The sequence below is a fragment of the Erinaceus europaeus genome, chromosome 8 (genome assembly GCF_950295315.1).
Source record: "Erinaceus europaeus chromosome 8, mEriEur2.1, whole genome shotgun sequence".
Lineage (NCBI taxonomy): Eukaryota > Metazoa > Chordata > Mammalia > Eulipotyphla > Erinaceidae > Erinaceus > Erinaceus europaeus.
The window spans coordinates 54,233,217-54,253,981 of NC_080169.1; the positions used below are offsets into that span (position 1 = coordinate 54,233,217).

The window sequence follows — 20,765 nt, forward strand, 5'->3', positions numbered from 1 at the left end:
AACTCATCAAGAGCAAATGACTTTTGTTTTATATTTACCTACTAAGCTAATAGAATTATATTCCCTTTCAGTGATCCTTTCCTTCCCCTCCTTCTTGGAAGGTATTAAGAGATCAACAACAGAAATATATGGAGTATTGGTTAAAAAAAAAAAAAAAAGAAGAAGAAAAGAGAAGGAAGAATTATGACAAAACTGCAATTTGTAAAAGAAAAGAAGATAAAAATAAAAGTCTAGGACATGTTATATGTCAGGCTTGTTAACCTTGAAATCACATGATAAAACTCAGAGTGATGTTATCATGCCCATACAATTGCATTGAATCTTCAAACAAACAAACAAAAAAGATCTTATGCAAAGAGATAGCTGACTAGATAGGGCACACGTCTTGCCGGGCACACAGCCGAGGTTTGTAGACTGGTACCACATAGGAAGTGCGGGAAGGTTCATGGTCTGACACTGAAGGAAGCTCTGGAACTAGTCTCCCTTCCTTCCTCCATTTGCCCTCCCTTCTCCCCCACATCTCTCTCTTCCTCAGGCTGTCTTTCTCTGTTTATCTTAAAGCAGTCTAGGATCATTGAAGTCACACATATACAGCACCCCTGGTTCTGTAAAAAAAAAAAAAAAAAAAAAAAAACAGGAGGTGGTAAATGTTTTTTGTTTTAGTTTTTGGTAGTAAAAGTTGTTTAAGTATGACTTAAGAGCCAATTTATAATATGATGGATAATGCTCTATATTCTCCAGACTCTGTTTTCTATTCTTCTTCCACAGCTTTTTTTTTTCCCCCATTGCTGCTGCTGCTTCTGCTGCTGCTGTTGTTGGATAGAATAGAGAGAAATCAAGAAAGGAGGGGAAGACCAGTTGGGGGTGGGGGACAGGGACAGGGAGAAAAAGACACCTACAGACCTGCTTGTGAAGTGACACCTCCCCGTCATAGGTGAGGAGTCGGGGACTCAAACGGGGATCCTTGCACTGGTTCTGCGTTTCACATTATGTGCACTTAACTCGGTGCACCATAGCCTGACCCCCCTCTTCCACAGCTTTTAATCCTCTGTGCATTTTGCCCTGGAGAAAAAATACACACACACACACACACACACACACACACACACACACACACACACACACACACACACGCATTTAGTTCTTGTCCACTTTTCTGTTAAACCAACATTGCTTTAAAAATCATTGTTTGATGTGGTGTATTACACCAAAAAGATTTCTGGGGAAGTAGAATAAGGGATGAGATGGAGGGATCTTGGGGTTCTTTTGTATGGCAAAAAAAGAACACCTAGATTGGGGGAGAGTGTCATGTAGACACCTATTATGGAGAGATGGGAAGTTGTACCTATGTATCAACAACTGTACTGCATTACCCCACACATACTTTATGGGGGGTTGGGGGAAATAAACGAGAAATGGAGGTATTTAATACATTAGGATTAATACATAAAAGAAGTAGAAAACCTGAGGTCATTCAGGTATCCACTATAAGGAGAATCAACTTGAGTCTGATAATTCCTGCTTCAAATCCTAATTCTGCCACTTAGTGAGTAGTCCTGGACAAGTTACTCTTATGAGTCTCAGGTTCCTTATCATTAAAAATAGTCCCTGATGCCTCTTGGCAGTAAACTGAAAATTATATAAGGTTATAGATGATGTCAGCCCAATAAAAACACATTACACCTTATGTTTTCTCTCTTTTCTTAACCTGTCTTTATTGCTCCCAGATAGGATAAAAAATGAAATGCCTTTAGAGAAAAGATCACAAAATCCCACAGTAATCCATCTGACATTTAACAGTCTTATTGTCAGAAAATGCTTCCTCCTGCCTAATGTAATTGTTAATGCAGTAATTTAAACCCTTCTTTTGGTTGTGTCCTCTTTTTGTTTGCATGTTTGCAATTTTAGTCTTGTTAAATGAATATCAGGAAACACCCTAATCCTCTTTTTCCATTTATTTTAATTTTTATTTATAAAAAGAAAACACTGAAAAAAACCATAGGATAAAAGGGGTTCAACTCCACACAATTCCCACCACCAGAACTCCATATCCCATCCCCTCCCCTGATAGCTTCCCTATTCTTTATCCCTCTGGGAGTATGGACCCAAGGTCATTGTGGGATGCAGAAGGTAGAAGGTCTGGCTTCTGTAACTTTTCCCACTGAACATGGGTGTTGGCAGGTTGATCCATACTCCCATGTCTCTCTCTTTCCCTGGTGGGGCAGGGTTCTTGGGAAGCGGGGCTCCCGGACACGTTGGTGGGGTCGTCTGCCCAAGGAAGTCTGTTTGGCATCATGTTAGCATCTGGAACCTGGTGACTGAAAAAGTTAATATATAAAACCAAACAAATTGTTGACTAATCATGAACCTAAAGGCTGGAATAGTTCATATGAAGAGTTGGGAGGTCTCTGTTTTGTAGATAGTTAAAGGTTATATTCCAAAGAGCCCATGACTATACTAGTTTTTTGTTGTTGTGTTTTGTGTTTTGGGTTTTTTTTTTTTTTTTTTCTGAGCCTGACATCTGATATGCAGGTGGATCCAAGTTATTGTCTAGGGAGATAATGTCATGTCTGGAAAAAGGACCAGAAAGCTGGATCAGGGAAGAGAGTAGCTCCCAAATATGGGAAAGGTGAATAAATATTGTTGACTGTAATCCCCATCGATTTGATCTGATCTGGGCCCATATTCAGCTTAGGAGCCTATGTGACCTCTGCATCCCTGTAGATCTGAGCTCACAGACTGGTCATGAGTAGGAACATTCCAAGCTGCCCCATCCTAATCTTAAGAAGTACTTTTTTTCTTGCCATTAATAGGCAGAAGCACAAAATGTAGTAGAAGCCCCAGAATACTCTGTAGAGTTTACATTGATTTCTGTTAACCTGGGTGAAATATGCATTGGTGGTGGTGGTGGTAGTTTTCCTGCATCCAGATCTATGAACCTTTTAGATAAAGGTGTAGAGAAGAATCTATGGATACCACAGCATGACCTACTGTACTTTGGTAGCTATTTCCAGCTGAGCATCTTCAAATCCTTCCCATTTAAGGAAGGCAGTGCCACGGAATTTTAAGAACTGTTTGTGCCTGAATTTAGATTTTAGCATTATGCTTTCATTTCCCTCCTCATTGGAGTAACCATTTAACTTCAACTGCTTATTTAGTAATTTACCTGTATCCTACGTACAAATGAGCATAGTAATCAGAGAGAAAGAAGCCTTAGAGACACTGTCTCCAGAGTAGAAAGTCCAAATTTAAAGTGCTTGTAAAGTCAGAATATGTGGCCTCACAACGCTTATAGATCTCCTTAAGAGTTAAATCAACTTTTAAAAGGCAACGATGAGTTATTACAGCCTGCCATATCCTGTGTTCTGAACAATTTTCATTTCAACTTATCTGTGAAGGTTAAAGGAATGTCTACAAATATTTGGTTGGTTTCTATGGTAAAGGCAGAGAGAGATCAAGTGTGTGATTGCTTAGCATCAAAATCAAAACTACACTATACTATACTTCTAAAAAGAGAGTAAGTTTGTTGCTTGAAGCATAATAGGCATTAACAAGTAAGTGGTAACTATTTTAAGTTTCACAAGTCCAAGAAGAAATTTAAACAATACTGCCTGAGGGAAAACATGGACCCTTCAGGCATTTCAAGACTTCGCTGTGCAAAAAATAAATTGTCTTCACACTTTATTAAAAAGTTATCTGTTGTCTAAAGATAGTCTTGGTGACTAAGCATGCCAGGTGAGGGAATGTGAGGACACAACCATAATATATGTTTATGATAGTGGAAGTTTCTACATCTTCCCCAAAGTTTTCTCTCTCCTAACCCTGTACTTTTTCATTCTGCTGTTTTCTGACTAACCATATATCTATTTTATGCCCTGCTGTACACAGCACTGTGGGAGGTGCTGAGGATGAAAAACCACTTAGAAATGGTCTCTACTCTCAAAGGACTGGTTCTTGGTTTGGAAGGCAGTAAGCAGTTTGTGGGGATATAGTGTGAAAGGTGCTTATCATGGGGAGGACTAGGCAGAGCAAGGTTCGAGGAATTAAGAACAGTATTGTGAGAGAACATTCCAGAGAAAATGTTTCAGCCAATGGGGAGGCCATGAGGCATGACACAGCCTGCATATTTGAACAACCATGAAGCCTTTGAACAGGTCCAGGAAAGCTTTCCTGTGAAGGAGGAACAGGTAAATCAAGCCAGGAAGAGGATGAGCGTCAGATCTAGAGGACATTATAGGTTGAACTGGGCTTGAACTTGACTCTAAAAGCTCTTGAGAAAAAGTAAAGGCTTTTAAGTGGGAATGTGATGAACATAACTTCAGAGACAGAGGAAGATGTTGGTGGCAGGATTATAGGTTCACAATGAAACTGTTGGGATCTGGTGATTTCATTGAGAGTGGAGATGAGTAATGGACTTGGGTAGAGCTTTTGATTTTGATTGTTTACAGAGAGAGGAAAGTCAGTATGAAAAGAAGGTTTCAGAGGAAAAACAACATACACACTCTGAAATTGAAGTGCCTAGGGAATACCAACTGGTGCTCTCCAGAAGACATTCGAGTCTGTCCATCAGATACTCCGCTGAGCTCTGAATGCAGTGCAAACTTGAGAGCCATCAGCATATAATATCCCCTAGGAATTAATTGCCCATTCTAAGAAAAACAACTGCCTGAGATTGTGACTTTAGAGAAAGCAACGGTCCATAATGAACTGCTGGAGAACAGAAAAACACCCCCACCACCACCATGACCAAGTTATTGAAATGATGGGAGGAGCATCAGGACTCAAGCTTTCTGCTTCCAAATCACTACACAGAATATATATCCCAGCCCCTAGTTGCCCTTCAGATAGCTCACTTGAGTTGCCGCTTTTTTATTTTGCGTCCACCATTGACTGATGTGGCGCCTCTCATAGCCTGGCCATTTACATACTGAACTGAAATGCAGTCACTTAAATTTTTCAAGATTTGATGTCTGGAATAAACCCATTCTTAAATCTTTTGCATTATCAGAAAAGTCATGACATATTTTAGCATAGATAGAAAAACATTGACAAAAATGTCATGACTTTTCCAACACCTGATACTTAGAAACTAAAAAAATCAGAGGGGAAGCTCAGAAAAATATAAGTGGTAGCCAGGCAGTGCAAGGTTAAGAATCCCGGTTGGAAACCTCCGGCTTCCCACCTGCAGGGGGTCGCCTCATGAGCAGTAAAGCAGATCTGCAGGTGTCTGCTTTCCCCTCCTTTCTCCATTCCTCTCTGTCCTATCCAATAAAGGTGGGGGGTGGGTGGTAATGGCCACCAGGAGCAGTGGATTCATAGTGCAGGAACCAAGCCCCTGGAGGCAAAAAAAAAAAAAAAAAAGACATATTAGGTACTAGCAGCATCACGAAAAGTCAGAAGCCTGCATCCTTGAACTTATCCCATTTTGGACAGAGTACATAGGACTGAGTGACTCTTCTCCAAAGATTTCCATTGTCTCTAGAGGAACCCCACATCTCAATTCATTTTCTCTATGCCAGTGTCATTGAATTTTCTTCAATATCATCTGCATCACCAACCCTACTTCCTTCTACTGGGTCTGTTTCCTTTTTTTAAAAAAATTTTTTCTACCACTGGGGCCTCACCCATGTATAAGTCCACTGTTCCTAGGTTGATAACTGTGTGCATGTGTGTTTCTGAGAAAAGTTGAAACACCACAGTCTGCTCCACTATTCTTGAAGCTTCCCCAGTGAGATGGTGTTCATATGTGCTTCTGAGGCTCTGACTTGAGACTTTTTTGTTAATATTTATTTCCTTTTGTTGCCCTTGTTGTTTTATTGTTGTAGTTATTATTGTTGTTGTTGTTGGATAGGACAGAGAGAAGTGGAAAGAGGAGAGGAGACAGAGAGGAGGAGAGAAAGAGAGACACCTGCAGACCTGCTCCACCACTTGCGAGCAACTCCCTGCAGGGGAGGAGCCAGGGGCTTGAACCAAATCCTTAGACTGGTCCTTATACTTTGCTCCACATGTGCTTAACCCACTGTGCTACTACCCGACTCCCGACTTGGGACTTTATACATAGTAATACACGCATCCTAGAATGTAAGCTATTTCCCAGGCCTCATCTTAAAAAAAAAAAAAAATCCTTCAGGGTACCACTGTTACTTGCCTAGCCATTGATGCTTAGCTTTTAATAGTTGACATTTCCTTCACACTCTACCTCTTCTCTCTCTCCTCCTCCTTTATCAGAAAGAAAAGAAAGAAAATGTCTGCTAAGAGTGGATATGCATGGATATTAAGCGCCAGTTATAACCCTGGTGGAAAAAAAATAGTTTAGATTCAGTTGCCATATAATGACAGTACATTGCTTACAAAAAAAAAAGAGTTCTGATTACTGCATTCTTTATTAAAGTGTATAATTTTAAGTAGCTGAATGTTGATACCCTTCATGAGAAACCAGTGAAATTCTCACTAATTTTAATTTTGACTTTGAAAAATAGTTTCTTCCAGAGGAAAAAGTGTGTATAGAGAGTTTCATATTGGTAGGAAACAAATACACAGTTTAGAAAGCCTTCACAAGGCCAGTTGGTGGCACACCTGGTTGAGTGCACATATTACAATGCACAAGGACCCAGGTTCGATCCCCCAATCCCCACCTACAGGAGGAAAGCTTTGCTAGTGGTAAAGTAGTGCTGCAGGTGTCTCTCTGTCTCTTTTCCTATCTTCCCTTTCCCTCTCGATTTCTGACTGCCTCTGTCCAGTAAGTAAAGATTATTAAAAAAAAAAATTAAAGGCTTCACTTTAACAATATATTCTGAATTAATTTAAGGATTTACATCTGTATTCCTCAAAAATAATTACCTTAATGTTTACTTTTATTTATATTAGAGGCAGAGAGAGAGATTTGCAGCACTACTACACCACTCTTAAAGCTTCCCCCCTCAGATGGAGACCAGGAACTTAAACCCTGGTCTTTGCTCATGGTAATTTGGGTGCTCTAAGAGGAACACTACTGCCCAGCCCCATCTTAACGTTTACTTTTGAAATATGTTATTGAAGTGACCTTCAGAGGGGTGATGTCATCACACTATTAGTTTCCATAGTATTTACTGAGCCGAAGGACAGACAAGGATGTCCAAAGAGAGAATTCTTGATTCTGTACAATATGTACATTTTTTTTTAAATCCTCTTTACAATTACCACATCATTTAGGGACTCTTAAGGATGCCAGCATAGATAACCTTAAAGAGATCGTAGGGAAGAAGTTGCCACCCATACTAGTTCTTGAATTGCAGCCTGGATGTATTAGTCAGGACCCCAGCAGGAAATAGATGGTGCATTCAAACTAAGATAATTGAAAGAGGTTTTGTTTACAAAGACACTATTAACAAAAGGATCTTAGGGGGAAGATCAGCAGATGGTGCCATAACACGAGTCTTAGTTAAACATGTTACTTAGCATTCCTGTGCTTGAAGGTAAAAGAAGGAGCAGTTACAGGAATTGTGTAGAGTAAGGTAGCAGGCCAGAATGAACGTTCACTTCATGTCATCAGTACAGCCTGAATTAGACAACTTTGCTGAGAGGTAATCAAAAGGACTTAATAATCTGCCTCACTCTTCCTCCTCCTCTCCCTTGAACTGCTTGCTGCCTAGACTTCAAAGCATTGACCAAACCCAGAAACTGGAAGCAATATGGTAGATACTGAACCACCTCCCAGAACGGAGATCATCTAAAGATGCCAAAGGAAGAAGATATCTATCACAGTGTTCATAACATGTCTTCCTGCTCTTAAAGCATGTAGCTCTCTTAGCAAAATGAATCAGACAACAAAGTTTTTTGTTTTGTTTTGTTTTCAGGACTTAAGTAAAAGGGCATGTGAATAAAAGACTTAAATTGAAGCAAGAGTGGCTTACTCTGACATGTATTTTGAGTCAGACTTGGCTTTGGCTCTACTTTATCTTATACTGTTACTGAACTGGTTCAAAAATTGTGAATAGAGATCAAAGCAGTTTAAACAGATACATCCACTTGTGTAAATATCCTTGAACTCCCCCTACTTTTTGCTCCCCCTCCTGTTGCCAAATCCATTCAGCACCTCTAGAGACTTTTTATACATGTAATGATTGTATTTGCTTTGGTTCCAGCTGGCTCCAACCACTAAACTACCCATAGTTCCTATTGTTATCTTTGCTTAGTAGTCAACTGCATTGTTACCATCAGAAACCCCCTTTGTCAAAGATTCTAAATGTTGATCGTTATACATTACATTGTTTTTGAGAATATAAATACTAATTGTAGAGAGCTTTTGAGTAGAAGTTACATGAGTGAAATCACTTCTTTCTTATGCACTAAAACTTTAAAACATTTTGACAGTTTTTCCCATTCTTTATTAGTTTTCAGATAAAAATGAGGAAATCTGCTTATGTATCCTTTTTTTTATAAAATGGAAATATTGACAAGACTATAAGAGAAGACGGGTTATACTCTGGGTTTAAGCTAAGCAGTCTTTCATCAAAAGTTTTTAGAGGCACAAAAGTATAATAATTCCTGTTTTAAAAAAGAATATTTTTCTCGTAGGAAAATTTATTATTAATTTATCCTAGGGAAACTTGGAAGTTAGATATTTTGAATTGAAAAAAAAGTGTTATTATTTAGCATATTTAAAATTAGAGTAACTTGTAATGGGGGAGATGCTTGGAGGTAGAGTACAAGACTTGCATGTGTGGGATCCTGCTTCCATCCCCAGGCATCACATGGACAGAGAGTGATGCTCTGTTTCTTTCTCTCTCATGCTTTCTCCCCTCCGTCTCATTAATAAACATTTTCTAATTACAGTGTCAATAAGATTGATGGAATTTGGGCCAGAACAGCCAAATAAATCTGCATAGAAGCTGGCTTGATATATGAGACAATATTACCTATACTTCAGAGCAACTGTTACATTTATGTAGATTGGAAAAAGTAGTAATTTGTTACTTTCATATTCAGTCTCTGGGTGGTGGTGTGACTGTTTTCTTAGAGAATTAGCTAAAAATGTTAAAGTCTTGTACAATTTGTACTTTCTCTTGGAATTCGAGCCTGTTGAATTCCACAAAGATTAAACCAAAAAGATGACTTTTTAGGCAAATGTTAAGAGTTCAAAACTGAGTGTAAATATAAACAAAATGAATGACTCTTAATTCCTTTCATTTCGTTATAATGACTTAATCACACGAATAAGGAAAAATATTTAGGGGAATCTTGAGTTGTAGCTTTTATTAATTTTATTAAATGGGAATTGATGAGTAGTTACCATGCCATGCAAAAGCACTGTTGTTCAGAACTGAATTTTGAAATCACACACACACACACACACACACACACACACACACATATATATATATACTACTGAAGAAAGAGACTAGGGCACTGCCCTACCATATACAAAATTACCTCAAAGGATAGCTGAGTCTTTGAGATTTGTAAGCTCTTAAATATTTGCTCCGGTGTACTAAAGTAAAGGACTCTTGGGGCTGGGGTCATGGGGTGGGGAGGGTTCAGATCCTGAAGCATGATGGTGGAAGAGGACCTAGGTAGGGGGTTAGACTGTTATATGGAAAACTGAGAAATGTTTCACATGTACCAACTACTATATATATGTTTTTTATTTATAAAAAGGAAACATTGACTAAACCATAGGTTAAGAGGGGTACAGCTCCACACAATTCCCACCACCAGAACTCCTCCGCATCACATCCCCTCCCCTGATAGCTTTCCTATTCTTTATCCTTCTGGGAGTATGGACCCACCAACTACGATATTTTACTGTCAACTATAAACCATTAATCCTCCCAATAAAGGGGGGAAAATGTTTTCTTTGATGGCAAGAGATAGTTCACCCAGTAAAGCACACTTTACCTTGTAGGAAGATTCAGGTTCAAAACTTGAATACCATATGGGAGCACCATGCACATTGTCAATGAGAAGTTCCATGAATGATGCAGCAGTTCTCTGGTTGTCTTGCCTCTCTGTCTCTATTTGAAATTAAAAGGTGGAGAAAAAATGTCCCTTTGGGACCAGTGGAATTGTGCAGATGCAAAACCCCCAGTCCAATTAATTAATTGAATTTTAAAAAGAAGTGGACCCAAAGATAGCTGACAGGGTAGGTGAATGAGAGGAACAGAGCACTGGGGTCAGCTTTAGTGCTGTGATGTCTCTTTCTCACAGTCTCTTTGTCTCTATAACTCTTGTCTGAAATAAAAAGAATGAAGGCATTTACCCATAGCAGTGAAATTGTTTGTGCTCAAGGCCCAGACACTGCAAAGGGGGAAAAAAAAAAAAAGGAGGAAGAAAAGGAAGAAGAATTTTAAATGTCATAAATATATCAATCTCTTTTTGAACTTCATTCTTTGTTCACTCTGTTAACACCTACAATTTTATTTGTAATACCTTAGAGTAATTTTTGGCAACAGCAAACCCTCCTTATCATTATTTCTCAAACTAGTTTTGTCTTTTCAGCATTCTACCAAAAGCACTTTATTGTCCAAATTAAATTCTTCCCCCAAAACATTGGATAGTCTTTAAATTTCCATGTTAGTATAGGAATGACAATTATCTTCTTACTAAGGCTATACTTCATTTTCATAATGATCTATCACCATTTACTTAGTTTTTATTTTAAATTCTCCATGATGCTTAACTAGATCTTGCTTTATTAATTGCTTTATTTTTTTTCACATTCATTGTTTGAACATTTATCTGGGTTTTTCAATAGAACACAGAGGAAACTTTCTGTACAAAGTTATTTGAAAGAAAAGAACACTTATGAATAAGACAATGATTTTGTTGAAATTAACTTTTTCTATTGCACTTAAAATTTTTATAAAAGTTGACTGCTGTGGGTTTGTTTGTTTTTTATTGCCACCAGGGTTATTGCTGAGGCTTAGTGCTAAAACTACAAATCCACCACTCCCAGCAGCTTTTCTTCTCTCTCCTTTTCTTTCATTTCCTCTTTTCTTTTTTCTTTCTTTCTCTCTACTTTATTAGATAGGATAGAGAGAAAAAAGAGAGAGGAGGATATATATATATAGAGAGAGAGAGAAAGACATCCATAGTGGGAAGCATGCTCAAACCTGGGTCCTTTCACATGGCAATGTATGCACTCAACCGGGTGCACCTCTGCCTGGCCCTGGATACCTGTTTAATTTAAGGGAAACTACATTCTTTTGCCTCCAGGGTTATCGCTGGGGATTGGTGCCAGCACTATGAATCCACTGCTCCTGGCGGTCATCTATTGTTCCATAGTTCTTGTTGCAGTTGTTGTTGGATAGAACAGAGAGAAATTGGGAGAGGATGGGAAGACAGAGATGAGGCGAAAAAGACACCTGCAGACCTGTTTCACCGCTTGTGAAGCAACCCCCCGGAGGTGGGGAGCCAGGGGATCGAACCAGGATCTTGTGCGGGTCTTTGCACTTAGCACTATGTCCGTTTAACCTGTTAGGCTACTGCTTAATACTAAATTTTAATGGCATAGAAGGGAACGTGTTAAAAATCAGTTTGTTCTATTGTCTAAAAATTAACTTGGTGACTATATTGAGTATTACTGGTCAAAACACTAAAAATGAAGATAGTCCAAATAAAGTGTATTAGGATGAGTAATCAGTCAGAAACTACAGTCTCATTAGAACAGCCTGAAAGTTATTTTCAGATTTAACATTTTGCCTCATGTGATGTTAGACTTTATTTCAAACTGAGATGAGAAATGAAACTTGTGTCCTCATAATGTCTGTCTATAAACCACTCAAGTGGAACTTTATGGATAATTTGCCCCTAGACTTGTGTCTACAGTATATCAGAAAAACAGAAAAGTGTTCCTTCAGTCTCAAACATTATTAAAGCAGAAATAAATTAAGTTAAGTAAAGATTTCAGCTCCAAGTAGGCATTTTTCTTAGCAGAAGCAGTAAGTACCCTCTTTGGGGGAATGACTAGTTGAATTCTGCCCGTTCTTCTAGGGATGATCATGTTGAAGTAATCCATTTGATATTTTTAAATCCCAGTTGTTATGGGAACAGTATTATGATAAACAAATTCAGACAAAATCATGGATAAAATCAAGTCCCTTTCCTCGGGAACAAGCATATTAAGAATGATGTAGGGCCTGGGGAGATAGCGTAATGGTTGTGCAAAGGACTTTCATGCCTGAGGCTCTGTGGTCTCGTATTCAGTCCTCAGCACCATCATAACCCACTACTGAGCAGTGCTCTGGTCTTTCTCTCCATCTCTGTCTCTCTCTCATTAAAATAAAATTAGTCGGGGCTAGGCGGTGGCACACCTGATTGAGCACTCATATCGCAGTGTGCAAGGACCTGAGTTCAAGCCCCTGGTCCCCACATGCCATGCCAGGGAAAGCTTCAGGAGTGGTGAAGCAGGACTTCCAGTGTCTCTCTCTACCCCTCTCTCAATTTTCTATGTCTCTATCCACAATTAATGTCTCTATTTCTCCCTTTATCTCTCTCCCCCCGCGCACGCCTCCCTCCCCCCCTCTCGTTTTTCTTTTATTTGATAGACCACAGAAAATTGAGAGAAGAGGGGAAGATAGAGAGAGAGGAAAAGTGATACCTACAGCACTGTTCCACTATTAGTGAAGCTTCAGCCCTGCTAGTGGAGATCAAGGGCTTGAACCTGGGTCCATGTGCATAGTAATGTGTGCATTCAAACAGGTGTGCCACTGCCCAGCCCCCTTTCTGTCTCTTTCTAACTGAAATTGAAAGTGGTGGGGGGAGGCAAAAAATCCACCAGAAGGCCCCTGAAGGGAAAAAAAATGCTATAACATACAGTTTTCAGTTGGCAGTGGGTTCAGTGAAGTGATGGCATCAAAGCTGGGCTTTGTAAGATAAGTTGAATGTGGGGGCCAGGCAGTTGCGCAGTGGGTTAAGCACACATGATGCAAAGCGCAAGGACTGCTGTAAAGATCCAAGTTCGAGCCCTCAGCTCCCCACCTGCAGGGGTTGCTTCACAAGCAGTGAAGCAGGGGGGCCTGCAGGTGTCTATCCTTCTCTTCCCTTCCTCACTCAATTTCTCTGTCCTATCCAATAACAACAGCAGTGACAACAATAACAACAAGGGCAACAAAAATGGGGAAAATGGCCTTCAGGAGCAGCGGATTTAGAATGCAGGCACCAAGACCCAGCAATAACCCTGGAAGTAAAAAAGAATAATAATAATAAGTTAAATGCCCACATGTTGATAGAGAAATGAAGAGCTTCCCAAGCTAGAACAGTGTCAACAAAAGCATGAAGGCAGGAACTGAAGGATAAGTTTATATAATTGAATGGTTCTGCAAACTAAGCAAGGATTAGGGTTATCTGAAGTACTTAAGAAAGAAAGAGCTCCATAGGCCCCACACAAGGATATCTAACTCACTGAGGGCAAGATAAGGCCCTGACAACCATGTTTTTCTAAAAGCCCATGAATGAGTCTGATGCATAATTAGACTTGAAAGCAACTGGGTCTGATCTCATATGTGACTAGGCTTCAAGGAATATGGCAATGCTGTTTATAAAGAATCTCGTTTACCAGTTAGACATTGCTGTATTTATCACCACAAAACTTAAGACAGCATCCACTTTACCGTCACTCACCAATCCTGTGAGCTGAATGAACTCAGTTGGTCAGTTCTGCTCTGTGTGGCATAGTCAAGTGCTGCTATGATCTGGAGGGATCAGTTGGGTTTGCATGTCCAAGGGGACTCATTTGCAAGGCTTTCAGCTGAGAGCTCAGCTGGGCCTGTCAAAGAGAAAATCTTTTGGACTTCTCATTGCATGCCAGCTGGAATCTTAAGAGAAATCATCTGAAGAGCAAACATTCAAAAATGGTCAGGCTACCAAACCTTTTATGCTTTTAACTCAGTTATCACTTTCACCATATTCTGTTGGTCAAGCATGTCACTAAAATTAGCTCAGATTCACTGAGAGATAAATTAGACTATCTCATCATGGGAGAAAGACTAGTTTTTATTGCTGTAGTTATTAATGTTGTTGTTGGATAGAACAGAGAGAAATGGAGAGAAGGAGGGGAAGACAGAGAAGGGGAGAGAAAGACAGACACCTACAGACGTGCTTCACTGCCTGTGAAGTGACTCCCCTACAGGAGGGGAGCTAGGGTTGGAACTGGGATCCTTAACGCTGGTCCTTGCACTTTGCGCCATGTGCACTTACCCGTTCTGCTACCGCCCAACTCCTGGGAGAAAGACTTTTATGGCTGAGATTCTGAGGTCCCAATTTCAGTCTCCAGCACCACTATAAATCATGGTTAGCAATGCTCTGGTTAAAAAAAGAAAAGGAGAAAAAGAAGAAAAACTAGTTATGATGAACTCAAAATTGAACTGGAGTCATTGCCATCACGTGTGTGTGTGTGTGTGTGTGTGTGTGTGTGTGTGTGTGTGTGTGTGTGTGTGTGTGTGTGTGTGTGTGTGTTTTAAGTCTTTGCTTGACTTTCTCAATTATTTTGCCATCCTAATAAGATCACAGTTTGAGTTCTTATTATGGTAATACAATTTCCTTTGTCAGTGATGAGTGCTTGTTACTTACCATTTTTATCTCAGTGTCCACATATAGTTGGAGACATTTTTTCCTTACTAGATCTAGGCATTGAGCCACCCACGATGAAGCATTTAAGCATGTAGCTGTCATCTTCACTAACACTCAGATTGATTTACCATTGCAGGTTGTCACACTTTGGTACAGAGCACCAGAAGTCCTGCTTCAGTCCAGCTACGCCACCCCCGTGGATCTCTGGAGTGTTGGCTGCATATTTGCAGAAATGTTCCGTAGAAAGTAAGAAAAAACTTTTGTCTTACTCCTACTCTTCCTTGGAAAGAGCCTTTTTGGGTCTTTGATAATTTACCTGACAGCACAACATTTCGGTTTCATGCTGGGCGACTTGCTTCAGAGAGTTACTTCCAAGCTTAGCCTAAAACCACCTTCTCGTGCCTCACAATGCTGTTTTTCTTGGTCATGATAAAACATGGTGAACATTAAATGTATTACGGGATTATTTTTATAAAGAAATAACTTCTAGGTGCACTTTTTCTTAGGAGGAGCAGCAAGACTATTAGACATAAGGAAATTTTGATAAGAGTAGTTAAAAAGAAAAAAAAAATGGGATGCTTAAACTGTAAAGGAAGACACCATTTCAGAAAGAAAGAAAAAATTAACATTCATGAGATTCCCCCCTTGAAGTGGATGACTAGATCTTGAACCTGAGTCTTCACAGAAGGCAGTGTGTGAGCTCTACCAGGTGTACTACCATCTGACGCCACAGAGTACTTTAAATACTTTTTCTGTGGCAGAGATTAGACATTTGGCTATAATATAGTGAAAAGCAAGAAAGCAAGGATGTAGAAGTCACACAAATAGTGATTTTTGTCAGAGGAAGGAAAAAATCTAACAACTACACAGTTATTATGCTAACACTTGTGGTTCATAAAAATAGTGCATTCTCATTGTGTGTCGAAGAACAGACTGGACCAACACATACTGGAGGGACTCTCAGCAACCTTCTTTTAGTCAGTGCTGAGCTGAGTAACCACCAGGGCCCCTCTGACTGAGTCTGTGATACATTTGTTTGTTTTGGGGGATCACAGGAAATAGCCAAACAACATAATAGAAATCTTTCAGGAAAATAATCTATAGTTAGCTACTAAACTCATCTTGGACAAAAGTAAACAGAGAACCTAATCATAAGCTAATTTTCTATTTATTTATCTTTATTTTCTATTTATACTCCATGGGAAAATGTGAGTTTAAAAGATGAGTATCCCCCGGCTCCCCACCTGCAGGGGAGTTGTTTCACAAGTGGTGAAGCAGGTCTGCAGGTGTCTTGTCTTTCTCTCCCCCTCTCTGTCTTCCCCTCCTCTCTCCATTTCTCTCTGTCCTATCCAACAACAACAATAATAACTACAACAATAAAACAACAAGGGCAACAAAAGAGAATGAATAAATAAATAGTAAAAAAAAGATGATTATATCTCCCTTGACATGTTAGATTCAAAAATATAGTTACATGAGCTCTCATTAGGAATAGAAGTAATCAGCTGTTGTTTGTGTTTTTTTTTTTCAACTTGTCTGTTTTCTTTATTATTATTATTTTTTATTTAAGAAAGTATTAATTAACAAAACCATAGGGTAGGAGGGGTACAATTCCACACAATTCCCGCCACCCATTCTCCATATCCCACCCCCGCCCCTGATAGCTTTCCCATTCTCTGTCCCTCTGGGAGCATGGACCCAGGGTCATTGTGGGTTGCAGAAGGTAGAAGGTCTGGCTTCTATAATTGCTTCCCCGCTGAACATGGGCATTGACTGGTCAGTCCATACTCCCAATCTGCCTCTCTCTTTCCCTAGTAGGGTGGGTCTCTGGGGAAGCTGAGCTCCAGGACACATTGGTGGGGTCTTCAGTCCAGGGAAGCCTGGCCAGCATACTGATGACATCTGGAACCTGGTGACTGAAAAGAGAGTTAACATACGAAGCCAAACAACTTGTTGAGCAATCATGGACCCAAAGGTTGGAATAGTGGAGAGGAAGTGTTAGGGGGATACTCACTGCAAACTCTAGTGTACTTCTGCTTTCAGATATATATTTTGCAGTAGTTTACGGATACGTGTGAACATATGCTCTCTCTCACAGAAACTGGTGTATATCTAGGTTTTGGTACTTTGTTAGAAAGTGAACCACCTGGGATGGAATTAGAGTATACTATGAAAGGAAAGGTCTTACCCGAGTAATGAAGCTGAAGGGTTGTCATTCCACACGTGAAGTCTCTGGACACAGTCTGAGCTGAAGCATGTTGAGGTGGCAATCGTTGTGTCGATTAGGTCGTGATCGGCAGATGCAATATTATTTGATATGGATTGGGAGAGGCATACGGGAAAGTGGGCCCTATCCAAGGGTTCCAGGACTGGGGGAAGTAGAGGCTCTATAGTGGAGATGTGAGGTTCCTGCTGTCTTAGGGTTCACAAAGACACTCGATAGTTAATGTTATCATCACATTATTTGGTAATTGGGTCAACTTTGAAAAGTCCCTTTGTTAGGGTTTGCTGTACAGTACCCAGTATCTTGTATATATCTGTGCTATTGGTTGCTTCTGATCTACTTGGTCTAGGCTTTTGAGAGAGTCTGCATATCAATTACACAGCCTATATATTGAAAAGATTCAGTTTGTGTCTTGAAAAACTTCGAGACATACAATCAATTTTGTGTTTTTTTTAACCAAATGAAGTTTTTGTGTGTGTCATAAATTTTGGTATCCATATATAGTATAAAGTAGAGTCATCTGTAACACACAAAATGATCATATTAAGAGATCAAAATTCATAGATATTTTAATGTAGGCTAACTGTGTGGCAAGTATAGGACCAAACTTCTATGTTGCTTTTCTATTGTTTTAATAAAAGATAGTAGATGAGGGAGTCTGGCTGTAGCGCAATGGGTTAAGCGCAGGTGGTGCAAAGCGCAAGGACCAGCGTTAAGGATCCCGGTTCGAGCCCTGGCTCCCCACCTGCAGGGGAGTCACTTAACAAGCGGTGAAGCAAGTCTGCAGGTGTCTGTCTTTCTCTCCCCCTCTCTTTCTTCCCCTCCTCTCTCCATTTCTCTCTGTCCTATCCAACAACAATGACATCAGTAACAAAAACAATAAAACAACAAGGGCAGCAAAAGGGAATGAATAAATAAATAAAATAAAATATAAATTTAAAAAAAGATAGTAGATGAGATTGTAAATATATTTATCTAATAACAAACAACTAAAAAATAATAGGACTATGAGTCCAAAGGAAGTTTCTGAGCTCTAATTTGGTGTTGTTTTCTACCATGGAAGGGAGGAAGAAGAATAAAATATTAAATTCAGTGTTCTTTAAACCAAAGATATTAAATAAGTAGTTTTTAAAGTGTAATCCTTGGACCAGCAGCATCAACATCACAAGGGACTTTGAAAATGCAGATTCTCAGACCCCCAACCCAGACTAACTTCTCAGAAGCTCTTGGACTGGGCCCATCAGCCTGTTATGGCGCTCCCCAGGTGGTCCTCAGTCACCCTCTGGGTTCCATGACAGATCACCATGGATGAGCAGTTTTTGAAAGTGCAACTCCCAGACCTCTCCTTTGACAACCTGATTCTTTCTGCGACTAGTGCCTGACTTTCTTATATTTTCAAGTAACTGAGGTGATTCCTTTCATCAGCAAAGTGCAAAATAATTTATTGTCAGTAGTACAAAGTGGAAGTTAGGGCAGCCGTTCCTCTTTATTCCAGGAGTGGGTTTTTGTTTGTTTGTTTGTTTGTTTGTTTTTGCCACCAGGGTTATTGCTGGGGATCGGTGCCTACACTATGAATCCACTGCTCCTGGAAGCCATTTTTTCCCTTTTGTTGCCTTGTTGTTTATTGTTGTTGTTATTGCTGTCATTATTGTTGTATAGGACAGAGAAAAATTGAGAGAGGACAGGAAGACAGAGAGATGTCTCTGGACACAGTCTGAAGTGAAGCATGCTGAGGTGGTACTTGTTGTATTGATTAGGTTGTGATCAGGAGATGCAATATCATTTGGTATGAACTGAGAGAAGCATGCAGGAAAGTGAGCCCCACCCTAGAGGTTCCAAGACTAGAGGAAAAAATGAGCTTTATAGAGGAAGCGTGAGGTTCCTGCTGTCTTAGGGTTTGGTTTAAAAGGCAATAGTTACTGCTATAATCAAATTATTAGGCAATTGGGTTAACTTTGAAAATCTCATTGTTAGGATTTGCTATATCATACACGAAATCACCATAATTTATGTCCTTTGACATTATTTATATATATAGCTGTGTCTTATAAAGTAATGCCACTGGTTGCTTCTTTTCTCCCTGGTCTAAGCTTTTAGAAGAGTCAACATTTCAAAGACTCAGCCTATGGTCTGTGCATTAAAAGGTTTTCAATCAATTTCTCCCTCTCATATTAATTAAATAGTGATTTATATGACTTCAGGTTAATAGGAGTGTACATAAACACCATTCTCGTGTCTTCCCCCCCCCCCCCCCCCGCCACTGAAGCCAAACATCCACCCTCACCCTCCACCCAGAGATTTTTTACTTTGGTGCCTTACTCCAAACTCAGTCAGATCCTGCTTTGAGTTTCTCTTTCTGTCTTCTTTCTAAACTTCTGTTTATGAGTGGGATCATCTCATACTCATCTTTGTCTTTCTGATTTACCTCACTTAACATCATTCCTTCTAGCTCCATCCAAGATGGATCAGAGGAGGTGGGTTCATTGTTCTTAATAGCTGCGTAGTATTCCATTGTGTATATATACCACAGCTTTCTCAGCCATTCATCTGTTGGTGAGCACCTGGTTTGCTTCCAGGTTTTAGCTATTACAAACATAGGTGTACAAATATCTTTTTGATTGGGTGATATGAAGTCCTTGGAGTATATCCTTAGGAGAGAAATAACTGGGTCATATGGAAGGTCCATCTCTATCCTTGTGAGGGTTCTCCAGACTGCTCTCCACAGAGGTTGGACCAATTTACATTCTTCCCAGCAGTGCAGAAGGGTTCCTCTGTCCCCACAGTCTCTCAAGCATTTGTTGCTGCTGTCCTTTTTGATGAAAGCCATTCTCACAGGAGTGAGGTGCTATCTCAGTGTTGTCTTTATTTGCATTTCTCTGACAGTCAGTGACCTGGGGCAATTTTTCATGTTTGTTAGCCTTCTGGTTCCTGGAGCCCTGCTTCCGCAGAGCTCTGCCCCACTAGGGAAAGAGAGAGGCAGGCTGGGAGTATGGATCGACCTGTCAGTGCCCACGTTCATCAGGGAAGCAATTACAGAAGCCAGACCTTCCACCTTCTGCATTCCACAATGACCTTGGGTCCATACTCCCAGAGGGTTAAAAAAAAATAGAGCTATTAGGGGAGGGGAAGGGAGTTCTGGTGGTGGAAATTGCACCCCTCTTATCCTATGGTTCTGTCAGTGTTTCCATTTTATGAATAATTTTTTTAATTAAGGAACTTAGCCATTATTCAAACCCTGAAATAATTTTATACGTTACCAGTGTTATATGTCACGTATTTGAAACTAGCACAGGTTTGCTCAGTCTCTAGTTTACTGAAAGACTACAATACATGAGGTCCTCTTCTAGAAGGGGAACCTAAATCCTGGTCAAGAAAAGAGGCATTGCATACATGATTAGTTAAGTTAAAGTAACCAGAAATGGGATAAGTACTGTGATGAAATATGTGGTACTACTATGAGTAGATTTAATGAAAAGGTTGCTTATGGATTGGGAATCTTCCTTAGAGGTTAACATTCTAGTTGGTTATCTTAAGGAATAATTTTCTGGCCATCAGCAAGCCTCTTCATTCTCCACAGTGGTAGAGGATGCTTTTTGTATGGCAGACCCAGGACACAAATTCTTCCCTTGCATCATCTCATTTGACCCATATCCTAAGGCTATTGTCCTTTATCCAGAAGACAAACTAGAGCCTTCCACAAGAAGCATAAATATTTGTCTGTGGTCACACAACTTGATAGAACCAAATTTGAACCAGGTCTACTGATGATAACTTTAGCTTTTCTTCTCTGATCTATTTCTGCCCTTACTATTGTTTCACCTACTAGACCCTACATTTTTCTAAAATGTTTGATGCATTCTTACAGTCTAGTACTGGTGATAATTAGAGAGGTCAAAAAGAAAACCACACATTTGATAGCTTTGATTTCCGTTGTCTTCTATACTGTAAAGATTGACCAACTATCTGTGATACTTTTAAAAGGTGTGCATCTTCT

General features: G+C 39.8%; 1 protein-coding gene across 1 annotated transcript in view; it reads left to right on the forward strand.

Moving 5' to 3' along the window:
• Positions 1-20,765, forward strand: part of CDK6 (cyclin dependent kinase 6) — a 284,231-nt gene that overhangs the window by 174,728 nt on the left and 88,738 nt on the right. Inside the window, exon 4 of the mRNA XM_007522491.3 lies at positions 14,684-14,793. Coding sequence (XP_007522553.1) covers positions 14,684-14,793 — 110 coding nt within the window. The remainder of the gene's footprint in view (positions 1-14,683; positions 14,794-20,765) is intronic.